At 35.9% G+C, this 23,955-nt stretch overlaps 1 protein-coding gene across 1 annotated transcript in view; it reads right to left on the minus strand.

Moving 5' to 3' along the window:
- VWDE (von Willebrand factor D and EGF domains) overlaps positions 1–23,955 on the minus strand; it is a 325,020-nt gene that overhangs the window by 136,092 nt on the left and 164,973 nt on the right. Inside the window, exons 10-13 of the mRNA XM_034424473.3 lie at positions 23,496–23,569; positions 21,751–22,027; positions 21,096–21,310; positions 17,540–18,363 (exon numbers count right to left, since the gene is read on the minus strand). Coding sequence (XP_034280364.3) covers positions 17,540–18,363; positions 21,096–21,310; positions 21,751–22,027; positions 23,496–23,569 — 1,390 coding nt within the window. The remainder of the gene's footprint in view (positions 1–17,539; positions 18,364–21,095; positions 21,311–21,750; positions 22,028–23,495; positions 23,570–23,955) is intronic.

Genomic DNA, 23,955 nt, shown 5'->3' on the forward strand with positions numbered 1-23,955 from the left:
ATGAAAGCTTGTTAAAAAAGATTCTGCCAATTTCTAAATCCCTACTATTACTGCCTTTCTTTCCTCTAAAATTCCTTTGAGATGCTGACTTTTTCTTCTAGGGCACCAAATAGTTTGAGAAACAAAGAGAAGATGAAAAAAAATCACTGTCACTGCCTGGTAAGGGGGACAGAAAAAACGGAAAGTGCATTTGTGAAGAGGGTTATGTTCTGAAAGAACAAAGGTTTTAGCAAAGGAAGAAAAGAGGGGAGGGAAACTGGGAGCGTGTCTGTGTGTGTGTGTAGGAATCGGGGTGAAATCCAGCAGGTTCTGACAGGTTCTGGAGAACCGGTAGAGGAAATTTTGAGCAGTTCAGAGAACTGGCAAATACCACCTCTGGCTGGCCCCAGAGTGGGGTGGGAATGGAGATTTTGCAATATCCTTCCTCTGCCACACCCACCAAGCCACACCACGCCCACCAAGCCATGCCCACAGAGCCGGTAGTAAAAAAATTTGGATTTCACCACTGGTAGGAATGTATTTATAAGTCCCATAGACTACACAATGCTGACAGACCACTGGCTAGAGAAAGCACTCCTCCCAATCATTAATAAAAAAAGGAAGCAATTTTCCTCAGATTCTAATTCTTCCTATGTCTCCTACACTAAGAAACCCAAATTTTCCCTGGAGATTTGGAGGAAAGATGGGATATGCTTGGATTCAATTCAGTCTTCCTCAGCCTGGTGTCCTCCCAACATATTGTTGCTGCAAATCCAGGATTCCAAATCAATAAACAAGAGATAGGTTCTACTTACCTTTGCTACCGGTTTGCAACGGGGCTTGCTTCGCTCGCTTGTTCACTCTTCTGCACATGCGCAGAAGCATTCTGATGATGTTGGGATCTGTGGGCGGAGCCTCCCACCGGTTTTACTACCGGTTCTATAGAACCGGTGTGAACCAGTGACAACCCACTACTGCAGTAAACTGATTTAGGATTCTGTCTGTGGGAAAGCTGTTTGGGTTGGAAACAAATTTGATTCCATTTGTACAACATTTTGTTTTGTTTTGTTCTGTTCTGTTTTCTTTTAAATTTGAGTTGGTACCTCAGAAGGTAAGAGCATCTGGCTTACCTTGTGCTGTTGGATGCTAAGCCAAATAAAACCGGTTAATAATTGGATAGGGGACTCTTCAGAAATACCAGGGCTATAGGATACCTTAAGAACAGTGGTGAAATCCGATTTTTTTACTACTGGTACTGTGGGTGTGGCTTGGTGGGCATGGCAGGGGAAGGATATTGCAAAATCTCCATTCCCACCCCATTATGAGGCCAGCCAGAGGTGGTATTTGCCAGTTCACCGAACCTGCTGGATTTCACCCTTGCCTAAGAAGATGAAAAACATCTCTGAAGAAGGTAGCTATTTTTCATACTGTTGCTAAGAAAACTACATGGACATGTCCTTAAAATTTTCAGGTGTCAAGTTTGATTTTTTTTTTAAATTTGATTTATATGCCGCCCTTCTCCGAAGACTCAGGGCGGCTTACAATGTGCTCAGCAATAGCCTTCATCCTTTTGTATATTTATACAAAGTCAGATTTGAAGAAGGAGGCTATACACTTAAAATTCAGTAGTCAGCAAATAACAAACTTAAATAAATTATGCTTTTTATAATTTTTTGGCTTTGGTAAAATAGCATACAAGTGAAGAGGAGATGATTAACAACACACACACACACACAAAATGAGGAAGCCAGTATTGGAGCAACCCAAATACAAGAGCTCCTGAAACAATACCAGTAGGAACAATTTGAGCACACGCTTTAAAGTTAAATTGGAACCTGGTGAATTTCTGTCATTCCTTGTCAAAGCTGACAAAGAGAGGTAACCAATACTGGCATTTGCTAAATGCTAAAAATTATCCCATATTATGTTTGCTCTATGCATATGTTCTGAAAGCAGGCATATATGTTTGATTGAGGTTTGTCACTGGTACTTTTTTGGACTTTCTACAAATATTTCAAACAAATTAGTAGAATGCATGTATCCCATTTATGGACAGCAAAAGTGGAGTCCTGTGATTGTGGACATTATTTAATAATTCTAGAAATTGCCTCCAGTATCCATTAAAACTTAGAAGGATCAGCAATATGATGTGATGGCCAATTATATAATGAAGCCTCTTGCAGTGGGACCTGTTTGAAATTTGCCCTTAATTGCTTCAGCAACCTCAAGGCTGCCACTATGTGCATCACCCTTTTCCAATGAATTGAACTTGAATAGACCAAATTAACATAGTTACTGTGCTCAGACCCACTTTAAATTTATTTTGAAATGCCATTGAAACAATTATGAGTGAACAATTTCGAGTGGGCTATGTTTCCAAAAATTTTCTAAAATGTGCAATACTTTCAGTTCTGAACTTTGATAAGACATACATTTCCTTACATTTCTCATCAATTACTTCCACCTACCCTTTTTCAGAAAGTCTACAGGCTATACTATCTTAAAATGTTCCTTTCCCCTAAACCACAGGTGTCAAATTTGATTGTGTCACATGATGTATCATGGCATAGCGTAATGTTTTTGCCTTTGTGGAGCCGGGGTGGGCATGGCCTGTGTGTGATGCATCCAGCCCGTGGGCCATCAGTTTGACACCCCTGCCCTAAACTAAGCATACACCATAAGAAATTGAAAGCATAGGAAACAAGATTCTAAGAGACTAAGCATGCACACAGTGGGAAATATACATTTAGCACAAGGAAAGTGCTAACACCAGCCATTGGCCCATTGCACTCATGGCTGAAAGCCCCAAGTCACTTAAGAGCTGAACAATTGCTGAAGGTCTCAAAGTGATTAAAGTCTTGTCAGTTACCGACAGCAGCTGTCTGCAGGCTAATTAAGATCTCAAAGCTGAGCTTGTTAAGATGCAGTTAGCATCTTCCAGGGAAGTACTGCACTTTGGAGAAAAGAAGCTCAGGAAGAGGTTGCTTGTTTAAGCAATCACTCAACTTGGGGGTGGGGGATGGGAAAGCAGGTCATGCACAAAACATGTACTAGCTAACTGCAATGACGAATACGTGACTGAGCAGGAGATGCTGCGAAAGTCATAAATGTGGGCATTGATTGCAAAGTTACTTTTTCATCACAATCATAACTTCAAAAGATTGTGCTGCCTGAGGCAGTCACTAAGCAAGATCTATCTATATTCCCAATTAGGCTTTTCAAAATTATGGTGCAGTGATGCACCATTGCCATTAAAACCTTGCTCCTAATTGTGCTCATTTTCTCTTTCCTTCTACCTCTCCCAGCATTGTAATCTTCTCCAAAGACTTAGATCTTCTCATAAAATGTTCAAAATAGGATATATTTGAACATGTTCATGTATGCCTTTGGTGAGAACTTTGGATTGATTTCTTCTGTAATCCCTTGTTTCTTTCCTTTGATAACATGGTATTCTCAGGAGTATTCTTCAATATCAAATTTCAAATAGTGTCAATACTCTTTCTATCGTGTTTTTTTTTTCAAAAACTATACAGTATTACAAGAAAATCCATCACCTGCACAGTGCTACAGTATGTGTGTGTGTGTGTGTGTGTGTGTGTGTGTGTGTGTATACATATATACATATACATATACATATACATATACATATACATATACATATACATATACATATACATATACATATACATATACATATACACATATACACATACATATACATATACATATACATATACATATACATATATATACACACACTACACAGCATTTGAACTGCTGGTCTATGATATATATCTTGATTGCTGGTTCCTTTACATGTAATCCTCACTTAACAACACTAATCAGAGCTAGAATTTCTGTTACCAAGCAAAGTGGTCATTAGGTGAAAAGCATCATGCCATTTTGCAATGGCAGTTCCAATAGTTCCACCATTACTTATCTCTACTTAACCATTCAAATCATGGTTGTCATCTGCATCCTTTCCCTGCTGGAAACCTACCCAGTCAAGGCAGTTGCTGGATTTTTGTGATAGAGAAGGGCCAGCAACTACCTTGTCAGCAGCAGAAGAAAAAAAGTCAACTGGGGTTAACAGGGGATGGCAGGGTTAGGCATAGTAGAATGTAGTAGAATAGTAGTAGAATGTAGAGTGGCCAAAAGTGCACAGACAGTGGGAGATAGGTTGGTGGGGAGATGAAGCATACACTGTGGTCCTAAAAGTGGGCAGGCTGCCAAGAGACCAGATTTTGATCATAGAATTTGTAGAGGTACTACAATGGCTGTAACTTCAGTTACCAATCATAACTATCATTTGCTCAATGCTGTCGTAACTTCAAATGGTCATTGAATGAATAGTCATTAAGCAAGGACTACCTGTACCTAAAATATAAAAGCTATTCATCACTGCAAAATCTTAATAGTCATTTTAAAGGCTCGTTGTTGTACTTGTGGTTATTAGTTTGATCTTCTTTATATTTAATGGTTGTCCAATTTTTTTCATGATGTTCCTTTATTTTCATTATTAGAGTTTGCAGGCCATTTGTCTTTTGAGCTATTAGAATAATATAATCACCTGTGCAGGTTCTTCTAATTTTAAAACCACATTCACATTCTTCTAATCCATCTTTTTTCAATATATTTTGCATTCAGATTGAATAAATAAGGGTATATAGCCTTGTTTAATTCTTTCGCCAACCTGCAATCAGTCTGTTTTACTAGGTTCTGTCTGGACTGTGGCTTCCTGATCTGCACATTTCATATAAGGATAATGAGATAATTGGGGATTCCTGTTTTCCACAGGCATTTCCTCCAGAGTCATTACTTGGATTTGAAAGGTAATTAGTTGTTGCTTAGTATTCTTCTCCTATAAGTTCAAATTTTGAATTTCATAATAATGGGAAATGGATGTGGTTGTGGGAATCAGTGTAGTAAAGGTTGCCAACAGCAAGCAGTAGCCAAGGTGCTCCATAGCAAGAGAAGCTAATGTCATTTAAATAAATGAAGAGGAGATTTTGGATTGGATTTCAAAGTTATCTAGGATTATATCGCGTCCTCTAGTTGCCTTACCCCCATTTGCTGGTGCAGGCTCTTCTCTTTTCTTCCTCAGAAACTTCTGAATTCTTCATCTAATTTCACAACTGAGATATAAAAATCAGCAAGGAGAGATATTAAGCTTTTGCCTAGGCACAATTTTGCAGGCTGCCCTTGATTATGGCTGTTCGTTTTTCAAAGTTGTACCCACATGCTCACAACAAGTCAGTTCATGGCAAACCCCATAGGCCATAATCTGACTTTATATCAGCACAGATACAGAAAGAACATATTGGAGGGTGAGATAGTCATCTTCTGGCTCACATTTGCTGTATCAAATTTGTTAATTGATTATGTTCATAAACTGCAGAGACAATACTCAGAGTTGTAGTGTTATGATAAAGGAGAAAGTAACAGCAAACTACTTCCATATGCTAGCCAAGAAAATGTCATGGCCATGTTCAATAAGTCATTGTGTGTTGAATTCAACTCAAGGGAGTCTTTACCTTTTACTCACAGATTAAATCAAAAGGGAAAGCCATTATCTCAGTCTAGTTTAAGTTCATGATAAATAAATGCTACTTATAGCATTTGAGGTGCTGTACAGGCAGAAAACATCAGTCAGTTTAGACAAATGATCAGTTTTCAAGGAGGCTTCTAGCTTGAATATATGACATTGGGATATGATAGAGGTTATATCGCACTCAGGTAGATCTTCAAATGCTGGAAACCTGCAGCTTAAAGAATACTGTCCAGCTTTGGTTATAGGTGCTGGACTATATAATAACAAGACCACTGTGTCCAAGACCATTTTTTTCATTTGCAAGCTTGTGAGCTGAGTTAATAGGTTCTCTGGCTCATCTCTCTTACTAAATCCACATTGGAGAGTTGTCTGTTGATGCATCATGCTCCATTTCTTTCTATAGTGATTATTTATATGCCATGGACATGACTGACAGACTGTCTCTCTCTCTCTCTCTCTCTTTAAAAAGTTTTTGATTCAAGTCTATGCACTCGATTGTCTTTTTAATCCATTCACTTTTCACCCATAGCTGGCACCTTAACTTCACTTTAGCTTCACAGATTGTTATATGCTATCCCTGAATCCATATCTCTCACATGTTTTCTTTCATTTAACACCCATGTGGTAGTCAAGTGAGTATATTATCCACTATCTCTTAATATTAAAATAACTTAGTCTGAGACAAAAATCAGAGACTGAATCTGCAACTTTTGACAACACTTTTCTGTTTGGGGAATTCATCCCACTTAGTGTCTCAGAGTAATAGCTTGCGCTGTTTGCGATTCTTATTGCTCATAACACTACCCTGATACTGGGAGTACATCAAAATCCTTGACCTGAACTTCCAACACTATATCCTTAGTGTTATAATTGTAGTTCAGATTATATTTGCCACATATAGAATCTATTGTGCATTATTAAATAGATAATCTACTGGCCTCTAAAATTTAAAAATTAGCTAGCTACTTTAGTTTTATCTTTTTCCTTGCATCTGTAGAGATGGTTTTCCTTTATGAAACATCAGTTTCCTCCTATTCCTCCTTCACTTCATTTATATAAGATGATGGGAAAATAGAAAATATTCTACAAGGAACAATGAATAAAGACCAAGATGCCCAGGAGAGGGAGGAGACAATGGAAAGAATGGAGGAACAGACAGAACATATAAATCAACAAGCAAAACAAGAAGAGGATATAATAAAGACCATAATGATTAATGAAACAAATAAGGGGGAAAGTATCTTAAGAGATTTAAAAATAAATGGGAAGATGCCATTGAAAAAGAGAAAGGGGTTTGGGCAAATACCCTGGAGGCTTGGCAGCATAAGAGGAAAGAGATGGGAGGAATACTTAGACTAAACAGTAAAAATGCAGAGGTAGATAGAGACAAAGATCCAAGAGAGGAGTATAGGAGGTATGCCAAAAAACAAATAAGAACTGAAATATTAAAATGGGCAACAGATGATGGATAGAAAGGAAATGTTATTTCTTGGGGGTTTTCTTCTTTCTTTAATATAATGGGGGCCTGATTAAAAGTTAGAATAGAAGTAGAAATAAAGATATACATATTATAAAAGTAATAAATAGAAGGAAGATTAGAGGTTGAAAGATGGATTTAATATGTATGTTTAAATAATATGATGATTGTTGTCAGGATGGAGTAAAGGAATTAGATTTTAATACAATATGTGTACTATACTAGGATTAGTAAGGATGGCCTGATTAAATAGAATAAACTAAAGAATTAAATGGAAAGATTAGAAGTTGAAAGATAGTATTATTATGCATGCTTAAACAATGTTATAATTGGCATTAGAATGATACATTGAAATATTGAATAATTAAATAATGAAGGTTTATATCTTAATACATATGAGTATTAATACTAGGAGTATGTAAGCTTAATTAATGCAACAAATATTATTGATATTAGTATTGTTATTTGTATCAAAATAAATGATTCCCAGATGCCACTCTGTTTATGCATTGAAGATGATGCATATATAAAAATAAAATAAAAAAGATACAATTATCACAAAGATTACAATTTAGGCAATTATGAATAGTCCAGTTGGCACTTCCTGCACCATTGTATATATATTATATGTCTTCAACAAGGGGCATGGTGAAACAGTTAAGACCCTCTTTCCCTCTTCTACAAAGAAGGATGGATGGCAAGGCTAACTTAAGTAGTGCTATTCATATGTTCTTAAAATAAAGGTCACTGCTAGTTTATTTGCAGCCCAACATTCCTTTTTTATTGTATAGGATATTTTTGCCAATATCACTACAGTAGCTAAAAGGGCTATCATTACTTTAGCATTAATAACTTAACCTAAAAGTTATATAAGACAAAAGATTTGTATTATCCCATGAAAACAGATTTCTTATTCAAGCTTCACGTAACTGTGGACAATATAATTGGTTTAGTGAACAGAGTTATTTATTGCTCCATATCTGCAACATAGGCTTGAAATAAAATTAAGAGCATGAGCAAAGCTCAAATTAAGTTGGAAACAGAGACTTCATACTTAACTGCCCGTGTATCAATCCTCCCAGGTACACCAGATAGAAAACACAACCAGATGAGCTCATTCTATTTTACTATAAGGCTACATTAATGGAATCTTGCAAGCCTGGAAATATAACTCCCCCACCATCACTTTTAACAGCCTGATCAGTTAGGGTAGGTGCTTCCTAAGTTGATTTCTCTGGCTGTTATGCCATTGGGGAATCTTCCCTTTCTTGTCTGCTCATTCACTGCATCTTTTTTCCTCATCCCTTAAAGTCATTCCCACATACCATTACACTATGCTTGAATAAAAAAAGTGATAAGATGCTTTAAAAAAAAACCCGTGCTGATCAAGAATTGCCATTCTAAGAACCAGTAAAAATGACAGTTTTAAGTAACTGCTGCTTAGTTCCTAATTTTGAGAGCTGCATAAATACACAATCATTTAAATAATTATATATTCATTCTGATACAGACCAAATGGTTTCTTATAATTTCCCACAAATTGTCTCATTATTTGTGGATGGATAACCACAGCAATGTTTTTGTTGTTTGAAATTGAACAGGCAGCATATTTGTGTTTTAAGAGAATGATTGTGAGTCAACAGTTAGCTTCCACTGCCTCTTTCAATGATTTAAACATGTTAGGTCTCAAACTTTTTTACCTGATAACATATTGTTCAATAACACTCTGCCTGTGCAACCTTCCCTATTGGCCCTTAGGAAAGTATTAAAAGCTAAATTATTGCAGACAGTATTTTCATGATTTTGTTGACTTAATTTATTGCATTTTTATTATTTTATTCTCTTTTGTTTAGTGTCATTTATGTTAGTATTCTACACAGATATTTAAAAAGTTAGTTCGTTGTATTTATTTTAAGCCTCTCTGAATCAATTGATCATGCAGAGTATTAATTCAATGAGTAAATAAATACAGAGAATAGAAATAGCATTTAGACTTACATAGGATACAAATTTCTCAAGTATTTTTTAATACCTATTTTCTAATTGTTTCATTTACAGAGTTGTTTTCACTATTTTGCAAAAAAGAAAAAAAAAACTAATCACACAAGAGGCTAATCTCCAGTATATGATTTTTACAGGCAGTATATCTCTTACAAGTCATGCAATTTCTGAAGTCCCTTTTATTAAAGTTTACGTATTTTCTAAATTTGATTTATATGTATGCATATATATATATATATATATATATATATATATATATATATATATATATGTGTGTGTCTTTGGTTACAAACACCCGCGAAAACCTCAGAAAACAAATTTTTATATATATAAATTATATATATATATATATATATATATATAAAGAATGGCTGTATGAACCAATCCTATTTGTGGATAGAATGGAAACTAAAACTGTAAAGCAATGGCACTATTCTTTTTTATTTTTGTTGTTCTTTGAAATGTATATATTTATTTCACCTGCTCTTCAAAAATAAAAGAAAAAAATTGCAGTTTCTATGTCACCATTCTCTGCTATTTTTATTTTAAAATGTGCATGTCAGAAAAGAGGTTTAGGTTCCCCCTTAGCTTATTATTCATTTCTATTATACTATTAGTGCATGTATCTGCCAGGTCAAACTTTCACTTACTTTTCAATTCAGATTTATTTGTTTGTGTGATTTATACAGCTTTCACTTGGCACAGTGTATATCTTCAGTAAACAGAAATTAAATCTACACAAAAACAACACAGCGAATAAGTAACAAAAACAAAGCCTGAAACACAAGGACATTAAATGCAGGGAAAATTTCAGCCGATACCAGTCTCTGACTCTGTGCCTAGGGAAAGAGTCAAGTGTTTAATGCTTTTTGAAAAGCAAACAAGGTCAGGGCCAAGGGAATCTCAGGAGGGATGCTGTTCCAAAGCCTTGCAAGAAAGTCACACATATTTAGGACAAGGCTATGCAGGACCTTGGAAGAAGAAGGCCTGGCATGGCCAGCTGCTGCTTTGTGAAGGGCCAGTATAGATGTGTCTCATCATCAGTGGAAAGAAGAAGACAATGAAGGTCAGATGAAAGGGTGGTAGTGCCAGCAGAGCCAGGGATGGCTGGATGGGTAGAGGCAACCAAGTTCAGCATGATCAAAAGGGGAGAGGGGAATAGTGGGTGGGGAGTTAAAAAGGAGGCAGTCCCTTACCTCACTGAGGTAATAGCTTGGATCAGGGTTGGTCCTTGTTTAACAAGGTGGGATTTATTTATCCCACAAAGGCAATGGTGAATGCCAGGATTGCTAACTGATATTTACGACTGTATTGTTTATCGATGGAAATCCCTGTCCTAATTACTGTTATTAGAGAAGGACTATGTGTATTTATAGAACAAGTCCACTTATTTGATGTCAAAGTAAACTGTGCAATTGACACAAATATACATTATATAGGAAACCTAGAGATTGCATTTATATCAGGGGTGAAATCCAGCACGTTCTGACAGGTTCTGAAGAACCAGTAGCGGAAATTTTGAGCAGTTCGGAGAACCAGTAGTGGAAATCTTGATTAGTTTGGAGAAGCGGCAAATACCACCTCTGGCTGGCCCCAAAGCGGGGTGGGAATGGAGATTTTGCAGTATCCTTCCCCTGCCATGCCCACCAAGCCACACCCACAGAACCAATAGTAAAAAAATTTGGATTTCAGCACTGATTTATATGTACAGCTTCCATGCAGAACACACCACTAAATCTATTCTCTATAACCAGTTCTAAGTTGTAACTGGATCCATGAGATGTCCAGGACAGACCATTTCAGTGTCTTCCATTATCTTATGGATGTCTTGGGTGGTTCTGTATAATAACCAGATCAAAAAATGATCTGACCATGGCAATGGGATGATGGAAAATGGCTCAGTCTTCAGACCATCAAGTAACTATTTCTTTCTCAAAGTCTACTTTTTGTTCTTTGTATTTGGAAATCAAACTTCTTTTGAATAGTTTTTCTTACAGTGCTCATACTACAGTTGTGCTAATTTTACTCTAATACACTTTACTTCTCTTCTTTATTTCCATGTCCATTTTCCCCAGGGTTCACACTTGACCTTTCCAAACTATTCTCTGTCCAACATTCAGAACTTTTATCAACGTTATTTCCTTTAGTAATTCTCTCAAATTTTCATCATAACCAATCAAACCAATTGTGCTCTTAGATTCATTTCTTTGTCATGTGTATACTTGAATAGACTTATGCTTCACACATTTGAAACAGATTGCTATTCTAATTAATTCCTGATTTTTTGGGCCAGTCAGTTTTTCTGTACCCTCTCATTTAATTCCTATCCACCCGTTCAGTTCACCCCAAAAATTTTTCACCCCAATCACATTCATTCAGAATACTGCACATTTTCCCCATATTTGTCCCTGGTTCTTTCATTCACAACATGTAGCAAGCATCTAATTATTTCCAACTTTTGCAATAACTACATTCACTCACAACAATTTAGTTGACATCAGATCATACTTTTGATAAACATTGTAGCATTCAATAATAATTTAAACTAGATAGTTTTCTGCATATATTCCTCAAATCCACTGCACAAGTGATCTGACCACTTTCAATCAAGATGTATTAAATTTTCCCATTCTCTTTATTCACAAGCAATTTAGCTTCATGTTCTACATTCTAAGTGACAATTTCCATGCATTATTTTCACCAATAGATGAGTCATAAATGTTGACCTCCATTTCCCATCATGGTTTTGGTCAACATTTTGTAACACGTTTTAATAAAATAGAGAAGATGTACACTAGATTATCTAGATTTAGATTCATAGCTGTGTAATCTCCATCCTTCCATGTTAATGGTAAGGATAGCACCAGTCAGTTTTGGTAAATTTTGGGCAGTATTCCATAATTATAACCAAGGCCCATGCATGTTCATTCTACTCTGTACAAGTTACAATCTCTAATCTAGAAATTATTTTGCAACCCAACATATTGGTCTCTGCATTCCTCATGTTCATACATACAACATACAGTACTAACTCAGTAAACATGACTTTAACAATTAAAAACATAGATAGAACACCCCAAATAATATAAATCTTAATAAAATCTTTCAAATGTCAGGAAGGGCTGGGTGAGTGAATGCTCGCCATTCATATGTATATCCTAGTTTATGATGCCAAGACCTTTTAGTTTTTGTGCTGTGCAAACATATTTTCCTCTTTTATTTAAAGAAGCTCAGATAGAAATATTGGCAATTGCGTATTTCCTTAGAACAGGCTGTTTTTGTATTTTTTTTTCTTTTTCTGCAGCAGAGAGAGGGAGAAATGAAGTATGATGTCAGCGAGTGATCTTCATAACACTTTCTTTATGAAAAAATAATGGGTAATTTCATGTGTATTATACAAAATGGAAAAAGGAAATGCTAAAGGTTTCCCATGTTATTTTGACTTTTTTGTAATGACTGCTGTATATCATCTTGATTTTGTTTTGTAGTGATATTTCTGATTATTTCAAAGGAGAGAAGTATCAGTGTGGGTGTAGTGTGTGTGCATGCATGTGTGTGAGTCTATATGTATGTCTATATGAGCACATGACTCTCTGTGCCAGTTTTTCTTAGCCTGATTCTCAACCAGCTGTCTGACTCTGTCTCATATCTTGAAAACCCCCGAGGCATGATGTTCTCAGAAAAATAATTTAAGATTGCAATCACAAATGCAACTTTCTGGAAATAAGTTGTATTGGTATCAGTTGGATTTTCTTCCAAGTAAATATGCTTTGGGACTAAAGTGTCAGTGGTCATTTTGTAAAAGAATGTCAAAACATTTTTTTTAAAAAGTAGCTACAAAGTTGAAATCCCTTTTGTTATTGATTGTAGTAACTAATTCACAGTTATTACAACTGATATGTCTGCACTACTTATTGTAATATTTATATGTACATTAATAAGACAATATGTTATGTCTTTAAAACACTGGGCTCAAGTAAACCATACATTATGTGTGAATAGATATAGATGTTCTATTAATTTGGGATGTTATTAGCCACTATGAAATAATAATAATAATAATAATAATAATAATAATAATAATAATAATAATGGCGCTGACAAGATCACCATTGGTCATCTGCAGAAAGCCACCTTACTGGGATCTGCTCGCATAATCCGCTGATACATCATGCAGTCCTAAACACTTGGGAAGTGTTCGACTCGTGATTTGAGATACGAAATCCAGCATGGTTATCTTGTTTGCTATCACGTTTGTGAATAATAATAATAATAATAATAATAATAATAATAATAATAATAATAATAATAGAAAGATAAAGGTTTGCAGTAATGGCAAATATTTGTAGCTTAGGTGTAAGATGAGGGTAAAGGGTCATTTCCTGAGCTTGTGGGTTGGTTTCCGAATGTTTCGTTACCAGGCTAGGTAACATTTAGGGAAAATTCCCTAAGTTCCAATGAAGATATTACCTAGCCTGATAATGAAACATCCAGAAACCAACCCACAAGCTCAGAGAACGAACCTCTACCCTCAAAGATAAAGGCACTGGACTGGTCTACTAGTGCCAGCTCATACTCATTTGTGAGAGTTGATTGTTACATTTTTAGGACTTTTGAAAGTGAGTTCTTAAACATAGTCATTATATTAAAAATTAATAATAAAAACCCCTGCCCTTGTTTTACACTTCTCAAACAAACCTCCTTCAAGGCTTGTCAGGCATCAGTAGGCAAGTGAAACGGGGAAGGCATACATGCACACAGACAAAAGCATACAACACCACATGAACCTGTTACAATGTCAGTGAAGCTTAAGAAAAGCAGGGAATGGTCTTCTTAATGAAAGGCGAAGCTATTGTAGTTCCAATTGTTATTAACTCTTTTCAGTACTCTGTGATCGGCTCTTACGCCACACGGCTAAACTGAGCGGTGCCTGGCTCTTTTCTGAAATTAGAATTGCTGCCTGCATGTAGAAAATGTTTTTAAAGTAATCCTTGAATGTTGGATTTTTAATCAGTGGAGTTTGAGTTGGGTGTCTTTTGTCTGATGGCCAATTTTTAAGAACTCTTTTCAGCTTGGCATATTTGCTTAGGTTTCTCTGCAATTTTGAGGCTCCAGTAACATATGTGCTTGACTAGAACTAAATTCAGAAATCAGCATGTGGAGATTTACAGAGTACAAAGGTTTATGTGCCAAGGATTAGAAGCATAACTGTTAGATAAGTCAAATAAAAGTTTTGCAATCAGTGGTATACAATTCCTAGGATAAATCTTTTAATTAACATAAGTGCATTATTAAAATATTTCCCCCATAAACTGTAGAAAATGGGGGAATCAGGGACAGCTCCTTACAAAATATTTAGGAGGACGAAAATCAGTGTGCATTATGAAGGGCTTTTCAAATTGAGTTCTATATACTAAGAGATTTGAATGGATTCTGAGGAACTAAGGGGGAAAATAACTTCAAACCATTCAGCCATCTGCTTCTGTCTTGATAGGTACTCTTTTTCTCTTGCTTGCAAGCAGCAAACATTTGCAAGCAGTCCATGCAGGAGGCAAATGGCTGCCTTTTCTTTGTCACATGCAAACACACGAAAGCTGACTCTTTGCTTGCCCTCAAGCTCTAACAACATTTCTAACCGTGCAACAACTATCAAAGTGTGTGTCTTCCTCCCTCTTTAGTTTCTACATTTCTTGAATGTATGCATATATTGTACATGTCCCCCAGAGGTATGCTTAATAATCATGGCAGCATCCTCTGCACATCTACTTAGACCTAAGTCCCATTGATCTGGATGGGAATTAATAAAGAAATGTCAGATTGCATTGCTTGGCTGCTGTACATGTATGCCTCAAATCCCTTCAGAGTGGGATATCCACCAGTTCAGAGAATCAGATTTGCAAAGGCAGACAAACAGACAGAAAATAGGTGCCTTTGCCAAGCACTCATAATGGTGAAAAAAAAATCCAATTTTAATTTCACTATGTTAATCCATTACTATTGTCTATATTATTATGCTGTATGACATGTTATGTGCAACTGTCCATTGACATGTCTAAGAAAGGGATTATTCTAAGTGATATCCCAAATTGTGACTTTCCTGCATAATTTTTCAACTTCACAATATAAAATTGTCATGCCCATCCTGGAGATCTCTTTCTCAGCATATGCATATTGTGTTTGTTTTGCTTTTTTGATTAGACTTAATAAATATTTATGTATGTGAATATTTTTTCAGACATGGAACATTGGCTACAAACTGGTACAATTGCATACCATATTGAAGCAGGTGAAAACAGAAAAAGGGAAACAAATTGCAGTGCTGTAATTGGAAGATCCATTTTTTTGTGAAATAAATTTTACCATATACATTTGCATAAATAAATTCCAAGTAGCGCAAGTTTTATTTTACTGCCAATTTGCCATCACTGCTACTTTGTCTCTTCATTGGGATTTTTTTTAAAAAAAACCTTTAAAAAGTTAAATAAAAAACTTAACAGATTCCATGGTTAGAACAAGTTTAAAATGACTTCTATAAGTTATAGATATTCTAAAAGAGCAACTATAAATGTTGTGAATAAACTACAAAATGGCAGACTAATTAAATATATTTAAGGATACAAATAAGTAATTTACAGTGACATACTTTAATACAATTAATACTAAAGTAACAAAGAGCCCTACAGAAATCAATTTAGATAGTTACTTTGTTTTTTTTTTGTCACAGTTTAAATATAAATTCATTCCGTTGTTATTCAAACTACTATTTTTCCTTCATTTTAAGATTATACTCAATGTTTTAGTTATGAGACCAATTAAAAGTCTCCGAACAGACTAACATTTAATATTTTTCAGTCATTTTCTGACGTGCCATCTGAACTCTTCAGCCCATTAATCCCCCCCCCCACACACACACACACATTTTCTCCTGGCAAAAGTGACTGATGACCTCATTCTCCAAGGTTATCTCTTTGATTGTCTACACATATTCAGCAGTCTTACATCAATGCTGAGAGTATTGCATTGCCCTTTGATTAGTTCCCAGGTTCAATTCAAGATACTGGTTATTGCCTTAAAAGCCATTTATGATTTGCATCCGTGTTGGACCGAGTTTCCCCGTCACATATGGCTGCCCCATGTGATCAGAAGGAAGAGTATTCAGAGCCTCTCTATTCCATGAGAGGTGAGGGGGATTGAGTGTCAGCCCTTTGAGGTACTCCAGGCAAGAAGTATAAACCATAAGAACTAGCACTACTTTTAGTAGTGCTACATTATATGTTTATAATGGTTACAGTAACAGACCCTTGCAAGCCTGAAAGCACTTCTCCCCTCCTTTATTTTTACTTCCCAGAAAACTAGGGAGGTTCCTTTCTCAGGTGCTTCCCATGCCCCTTTTCCTTCTCTGGGCTAAAATACCTTTTGCATACCCTGTTTTCCCCAAAATAAGACATCCCCTGATAATAAACCCAATTGTGCTTTTGAGCACATGGCAATAAGATCAAGCACTTATTTCAGGGTTCAAAAAAATATAAGACAGGGTCTTATTTTCGGGGGAAACATGGTAGTAGTTGTCTAGGCTGCAGCTCTTCCTCCGGTCTCCCATGGTCATTCCCATAAACCATCGTACTGAGGAACAAGGTGTCAGATGCCAGGGAAATCAGAAGATCCAGGCAATTCAAATGGTTATAAAAATTTATTGCAAGCTTAAGCTCTCTGCAAAAATCTGAACTACTAATGGCCAGAGCAAATTGGAGGTAGATAAGAGTCAAATGAATTCAAGGTGGGTTGGGCTTAGATCTCTTGTGAGTCCGTAGGGACTCCTGACTGATGACGCGTTTGACCCTTCTCTCGGGCTCAGTCTGGTCATCTCCTACATAAGGATGCACCATCTCATTGATGGCCCCCACTCTCTAGAATACCCTGTCATATTAGGAATACCCCCAACCTCTATACTTTTAAGAAAGTTTTAAAAAGTTTGCTACTCCAGTAAATTCGTATGGTATAAAATTTATCTGAGTTAGCTAGGTTCAATTATGTTTTAATTCTTCTGTAAAGTACCTTGACACTTTTGATGCAATGGGCAGTCGTAAAAATTGTATAAACAAACTACAAATTCTTAACTTTCTTGCATTAATATAATACTTCTGTCAGACTTATTTTTCCATTGGCATGTAGATGACAAGGCTAAAATATAATTCCATAAAGCCAATTTGTTTAAGGGAACCATCTCACCCATTTTTATCAATTAACTAAAGTGAAAACAAAACTTAGCCAAAAAGGTTCTAAACTTTTACAAAGTAATCAACCAGATACTGTAATAATCTTATAAAAGTAAAATCCTATTTATTAGTTTATCAAGTACTGTATCTTAACCAGCGATACTGCTCGAACAACAGTTTACTGCAGACATTCATTCAATTCATTCAATGCTATAAAATAAGAGTTGCCTCAAACTGTAAGATGAGTAGCATATAAATATAGTAAAGTAATAAATAAGATGATTAAGAGGAAATACTGTAGAATGTCTCACTTACCTTTGGCAATTCTACAGTCATAGGAGCTGTAGCCTTCAAAACATTGACAGCCCCTTATAGTGCACTGTCCATGGCCATTACAGAGATTGGGACATCTCAATGCTGTAATAATTTTGTGATGGATAGCAGGTATCTCATATGTCGAATGAAAAGATTCAGTTACATTTTCTAAAAGGACCTTCTTTTCACAGACATTTTCCAAAAACGGAATAAGCAATTCCCCCCATTTGAGATCATCTTTAATGTGTACATCTGAAAGACACATTTCAATGGCCACATCGAATTGGATGCCAAGAAACCCTTTGCAAGCTGAGCCTATGGCGGAATTTTCAAGCAATGTCTTGCAATGTGTTAAGACTTCAGGTGAGGTCAGGCCACTTGGAGTTGGCCACGTAAACTGAACTGTAGGCCACTTCCCTTCAAAATAATCTTCTGGGAAAAAATATGAAAAACTTTCCAAGTCAGTTGGACTTTGGAAAGAGGAAATAGGTGAGTATTCCAAAGACCCTTGCCTTTTTCCTCTTTGGAGATCTTCCCAATGATTAGAGATACTAGTAGCACTTTGCTCATCATTTAATAAAGGATCTGTTTCAAGGTGAATGACATAATCTGATGTGACATCTAGATATGGAATTACTGAAGTGTAATAAATTTTCTCATCATGGCAATCCAAAGAATGTGGGGCAGGATTCCAAAAAGTATGCAGAGAATTTAAAGGTTGCAAGTAGGGTTCAGGCTTCTTCTGACATAAGCAGAAACGTTCTGTCTTCTGCCATTTCGAGGAGGACGGAATGTGGTCGAACAAGCTCATCCCTGGAGCTATCCTGATAAAATACAATAACAGTTAAAACAGTTAAGATGTCAGACACCTCACTCTGATACAAATTCTTAGGTGTTTTTAAATAAATTAAGATGTACAACAATATGCTGAACTACAAACAATAGGAATATAAACCCTAAGCCTAACACTAGCAACAAGAGATTATTATTTTTAATGACTAACAGCCTCTGACTGCTTTGCACAACCTCTAATCTGCCAAGCAAATTCTGTTTAGGTGTGTTATGCCAAACGCACTGATGGAGGTTTCCATTGCAACCATTGGTCTTTGGAACCCCCAAGTAAATTACCCAGACATAATCCATACATCAAAGAAGAAGGTCTCTAAACACAAATAGACTTAATTGAAACTGTCTCTCAGCAGAACCATATGCTCACCAGAATAAACATCACTGCTGACACCTACACCTACACATGCCCATGCCCCTCAAATGCCACACTGTAGAACCAGCACATACAGACACTCACACCCCTCAAGACCCACACCAAGGACAAGCTTCCCTATAAAATCTCCCCTTTGTACCTCATTTTCTCTGTAGCTATCCCCACAAGCAAACCTCTTTTCTTTTGGGAATAAATAAATCTCTTTTCCTCACAGAGTGCCTAGATTTCATTTTGATTCGTTCTTGTGCAACCCTCGAGTTGCAACCCCAAATTATTCTTCTGACACCTTGCTGAATCAGCAAATGGACTGTAGGGATTCAGAACTGTCAGGAGCGCCTACAAGTTATTGTCTATACTTTAAGATTACTAGGAGAGGCCCTTCTGCATATTTTTGCACCATCAGAAGTGACAGCAAGTAAATGGCATGCATTGCTTTGCTGAAAAACAGCATTAAGAAAGCTATGATGATAAATATCTATTCAAGTGTTATCAGCGTGCAAATCTCTCCTTCCTACACCATAAAGCCAAGTTATGTCAGGGAATTGTAGTCTCTCTTCAAATTCCCTTCCTTGTCCTTTAACACCATACATATTTTGTGGACAGTGTATTGAATGGGAAAACTACAATAAAATGTATAATAAATGGAATGGAATGGAATGGAATGGGATGGGATGGGATGGGATGGGATGGGATAGAATAGAATAGAATAGAATAGAATAGAATAGAATAAAATAGAATAGAATAGAATAGAATAGAATTTATATACATATACATAAACATATACATATACATATACATATATTTCCTTCTTTGTCACCATATAGATCAGATATGTCCAATCTACAGCCGGTCGGCCACCTGTAACTCTGGACAGCTAATGCAGCCCCACAACATCATAAACTTTATTTATAATACACACACACCAAAAAACTACATATTTATACACAGCACAAGGCAACTTCTCTTTAGTCAGTGTGAGCCAGGCAAGTCCAAAGGTTAGACATGCCTGATCTACATGTTATTCTTCAGCAAAGGTAGAGGATCCTAGTCAGATAGGTCTTAGCTTCCCTCTGAATTGAGGTAGGATTCCGACTCTCTTTTTCTACAAAGAAAGAGAGGCAGTGAGATTTGGGATGAAAAAGACATGCAGTGTTTTGGTTAAAGTCTGGGAATTTTATATTCACATAGACTTGTGAAACAGAAACAGATATTGCAACAATATGTCTTCCACCTTTTCAGAATGTAAATTCCACTATCATCTAATACAGTTCAACACACACACACACACACACACACACACACACACACACACACACACATATATACATAAAGAAATGTATGAGATATAGGAAGCACTACTTGCAAGTTATCTGGATGAGAATATTAGTGACTCAAACAAAAAGTATTCCGGGAAAGACATTTGATGACAGACCAATGAAACAAAAAAGAATCCAGAAAAGAAAACATGCAGTTAATTTGATGGACAGCATTTTACATTCTTACCCTGACTGGTAAATATTGATACCTAATTTTGATAACTAAAGACCCAAGGAGGGCTATAAAATGAAGAATGCTGGAATCATAGATTTCTTGCGTTTTAGACAGGCAGATGTCCAGAAATTGATGAAAATATGATAAAGGACAATGCACAAATATTGGAAGGAAAATTTTATCTATGTCTATCAATCACAGGAAAATATATATTGATAAATATGTTTGATACCTGAATACTTCATGATTTATGATGGCATTTTCTCAAGCATTTGTTAAATACAGGCATGAATTATTGAGTAAACATTAGTAAAAATAAAGTTCATGCTGAAACTACTTTAATGATCCAAAAGTGACAGCCAAATCCTTTAAAAGTTTTAATATATGCAATAATTGATCATGTGTAAGTGTGCCATGATAAATAAACTCGATAATTGTTTGATATGATTTTTGCTAATTAGAACATGTAACAGAATTATGTTTGGGGAGGTGGGCAGAGAGAATGATTTAAAAATATAAAGATTCCAAGAAGACATTAAGCCCTCAGATAAATTTGGTAGTCTACTTCAAAAACATTATATGTGCTTGATAAAATGCTAAACTAGTTGCTTAAAACTGAAAGAGGCATACAATAAGATAGACATCTTCCATCATAGTTCCAAAGTTTATACTGAAGGTTCAAAACAGTGAGTGATATAGTCTGAAGGTCCCCGCTAGTACTTTTGTCAAGGTAGGACAGAGTTCTTGAGCAGATCACCACAAAAACACACTACAGAGTTTATATGGAATCTTTTTTATAATGGCTCATTTTTTTACTGTTACCCTTTGCCACTTAAATCTTACCTCCAAGCTTCTATGAAATTTTCCTCTGTTGTGCTATTTTGGTGAGAAAGTAAGGCGCTCCCATCAGCCTTGTGGAAGTCATTCTGACTATTTCTGTCAAAAGTACCACATAAACCTCTGGTTCTGTTAAAGTCACTACTCGGTGCCCTTACTGTCAAACTCATTCCCCAGTCATTAAGATCAGCTCGAACAAAAGCTCCTGAATGGAACAAGATCTGGAAAAACAGAGAAATCTGATGAATGGAAACCTTTTTATGGATGCATTTATTTTCCACCTGAATTTATGTATTTATTTATTTAGAGAATTCATATGGCCGCACAGTTGTTTTCAGTGACTCTGGTCAATATAAAGAATAAAAAACAATATTCCCCCTCCCCTAAATAATTAATAATCTGATTCTTGGGTTTTATTATTTATTTGTCCCTATTCTGACCCTAACAGTAATATTCAAGTCTATAACACATCATTGGTGTGCAGAATTAACTTCAGTTTGCATTGTTTAAGATGCCTAATAGTGAGTGATCGATCAGCTAAACAACGAATACTAGAACTATATCACTATGAGGTTTTAAAAGTCACGCTATTCTTTGATTTCCATTCACACATTTTGTTCTCCATCAGTAATAGTATAGTAAATAAGGGTGATATACATACCGTGATTTTTTTTCCTCCATAGGACTTCATGATTTTGACATTTTGTTGTGATGAGGCTCTGATGTTTTGTATTATCACCTGAGACTTGGTTCCCAGAAATTGCTTGTTGCACATGTCAACAACAACAATATCATTATCTTCCAGTGCAACAACACCACAGTTACAGGCGATGGCAATATGATGGCTGGCACAGTGCCACTGACGTACATGCACCTCAAACAGACGGCTAAGGCTCTTGTACAAGACAAAAGTTCCAACCATGTAGTTATTGTAATGCCTAAGAAATCAAAATGACAACATCAAGAAAGAAGTTACAGAATGGCGTAGTCTGTTTGATTTGCACACTTTTGCTTTTAACAACAAGATTCTTTAATTAATCCAATATGATAGCTGACTTCAGAGGAGACAGAAAACAAACACTTAATGAGGAAACATTTTTTCATAACTATAAGTAACCTAAAACACCACAATGGTGTTATTAACTAGGAATGCATAAGAATTCATATGAGCTGTTCATAGGTGTCTAGACTGGCTGCTTTGACAGCAGACATAGGCAAGGCAGATAAACATTTGACAAAGGTAAATGGGAATATACAGCATCTTCCCCTCTATATCTTAATAAATATACTTTAGTTGTAACTGGGTGCTTTATGGCTTAATATTCTTAAAAGCAAAATCAATGCTCAAACAGTATCTTTGGTGAATAATAACCAACTTTTGTAAGATCTACAATTGCTGAGTGAATATTTCATAGGAAAAAATGGAGCTTCAACAGAATCCTATTCATCTAGACAGAGACTCATTCTTCAATCCAACCGTGCTATAAACTATTGTATTTGCAACTGTTGTGTAATGTATAGGAACTAGAAGTTGCAGCTGATGGCAGAACCTGAGGTTGACCCCTTTATTATGAAGTTTTCATGAGGTTTGAAGATAGGTGCTGCCAAAAACTGACAGAAAACTGTGAATGGTGCTACAGAATACCATCCAGAGTTACTATAACAATGGACTGCAATCGTATCTAGAGATGAACTTCACAACAGTGTGTCTTCTTCAAACCTAAAGGGCTACCATATGATAGTGATATACTCATCTTGTCCCTACAAATGAGCTTCAGCCTCCCAGGGTGAAGTGATTTGGTTGTTACTTAGGGCCATATCCCAGTATAGCTGCTATGCTTATACTCAACTATTATTGACAGGTGTTTTTATGAACTGACTTGGCACATGACGAATAAGATTTCATGTTTGTACAAAGAATAATTGAGGCAGAGAAATATTATTTCTTGAGGTGGTTGCAATGTTACCTTAATATACTTGGTTGTAAAGCTCTCTTGCAATTAATGGGACTTTTTGAAATAAATATTCTTTAGATTTTTGTTTGCTAGATTGTTATGGTTTAATCCTATGGATTGCTCTGTTGCCACCAAGGATGAGACAAAAGCACCCAAAGTAAATCCAAATTCATTCTGAGCTATGAAAAAAAAAAGTTCTTATTTCTATCATTCTGAACCAACTTCCATACATATTGTTATTATGATTTTTGTTTTAAAAAAATTTACTTTCAAAATAATTTATTGACTAGTTTCCCCTTGTTTTTTACTAGCATTTTTTTTGGGGGGGGGGATCTTTGGATTCTGAAAAACACTGGGCAAAGGAATATTCATATATCAAAACATCAAATTAATTTAAAATAAAAATCAGCTACTACAGAGAATCTACACAATTTCTGGAAAAAATACTCACCATCCATCAAATGTGATTATGTGTGGATCTGTGAAAGTGTAGCAATAACCTGTAGGGAGGTCTTGAATTGTGACCTAGTTAAAATAAGAAATGGAGTTCATATGGTCTTTGAGGTAGGATTCCAGTATTGCTCTTAATATTGACTCACCATATTTGGGTTGCATTTAATTATAGGTGAATTCAAATCAGATTTAACATAGTACAGATATCTTAGATCGTGGTTATTATTAGAATTTCAATTACTTATTTTTGGAATCTGCATTTAAGAAGTAGTTATGGGGAATATAATGCTATACCTGCCTTCTGGAACAGCATCCCCCTGGAGTTTGTTTTTGACCTCACCATACTAACCTTTAAGGCAGCTGTAAAAACGTGGCACTTCCTGCAGGATAAGGGATTCTAGTCCAAAGATAATATGAGAGATGTTTTTTTACATTGTTACCTCAAGTTGATTGTTTTT

Source organism: Pantherophis guttatus, chromosome 1 (assembly GCF_059756535.1).
Source record: "Pantherophis guttatus breed Tessera chromosome 1, ASM5975653v1, whole genome shotgun sequence".
NCBI classification, from domain to species: domain Eukaryota; kingdom Metazoa; phylum Chordata; class Lepidosauria; order Squamata; family Colubridae; genus Pantherophis; species Pantherophis guttatus.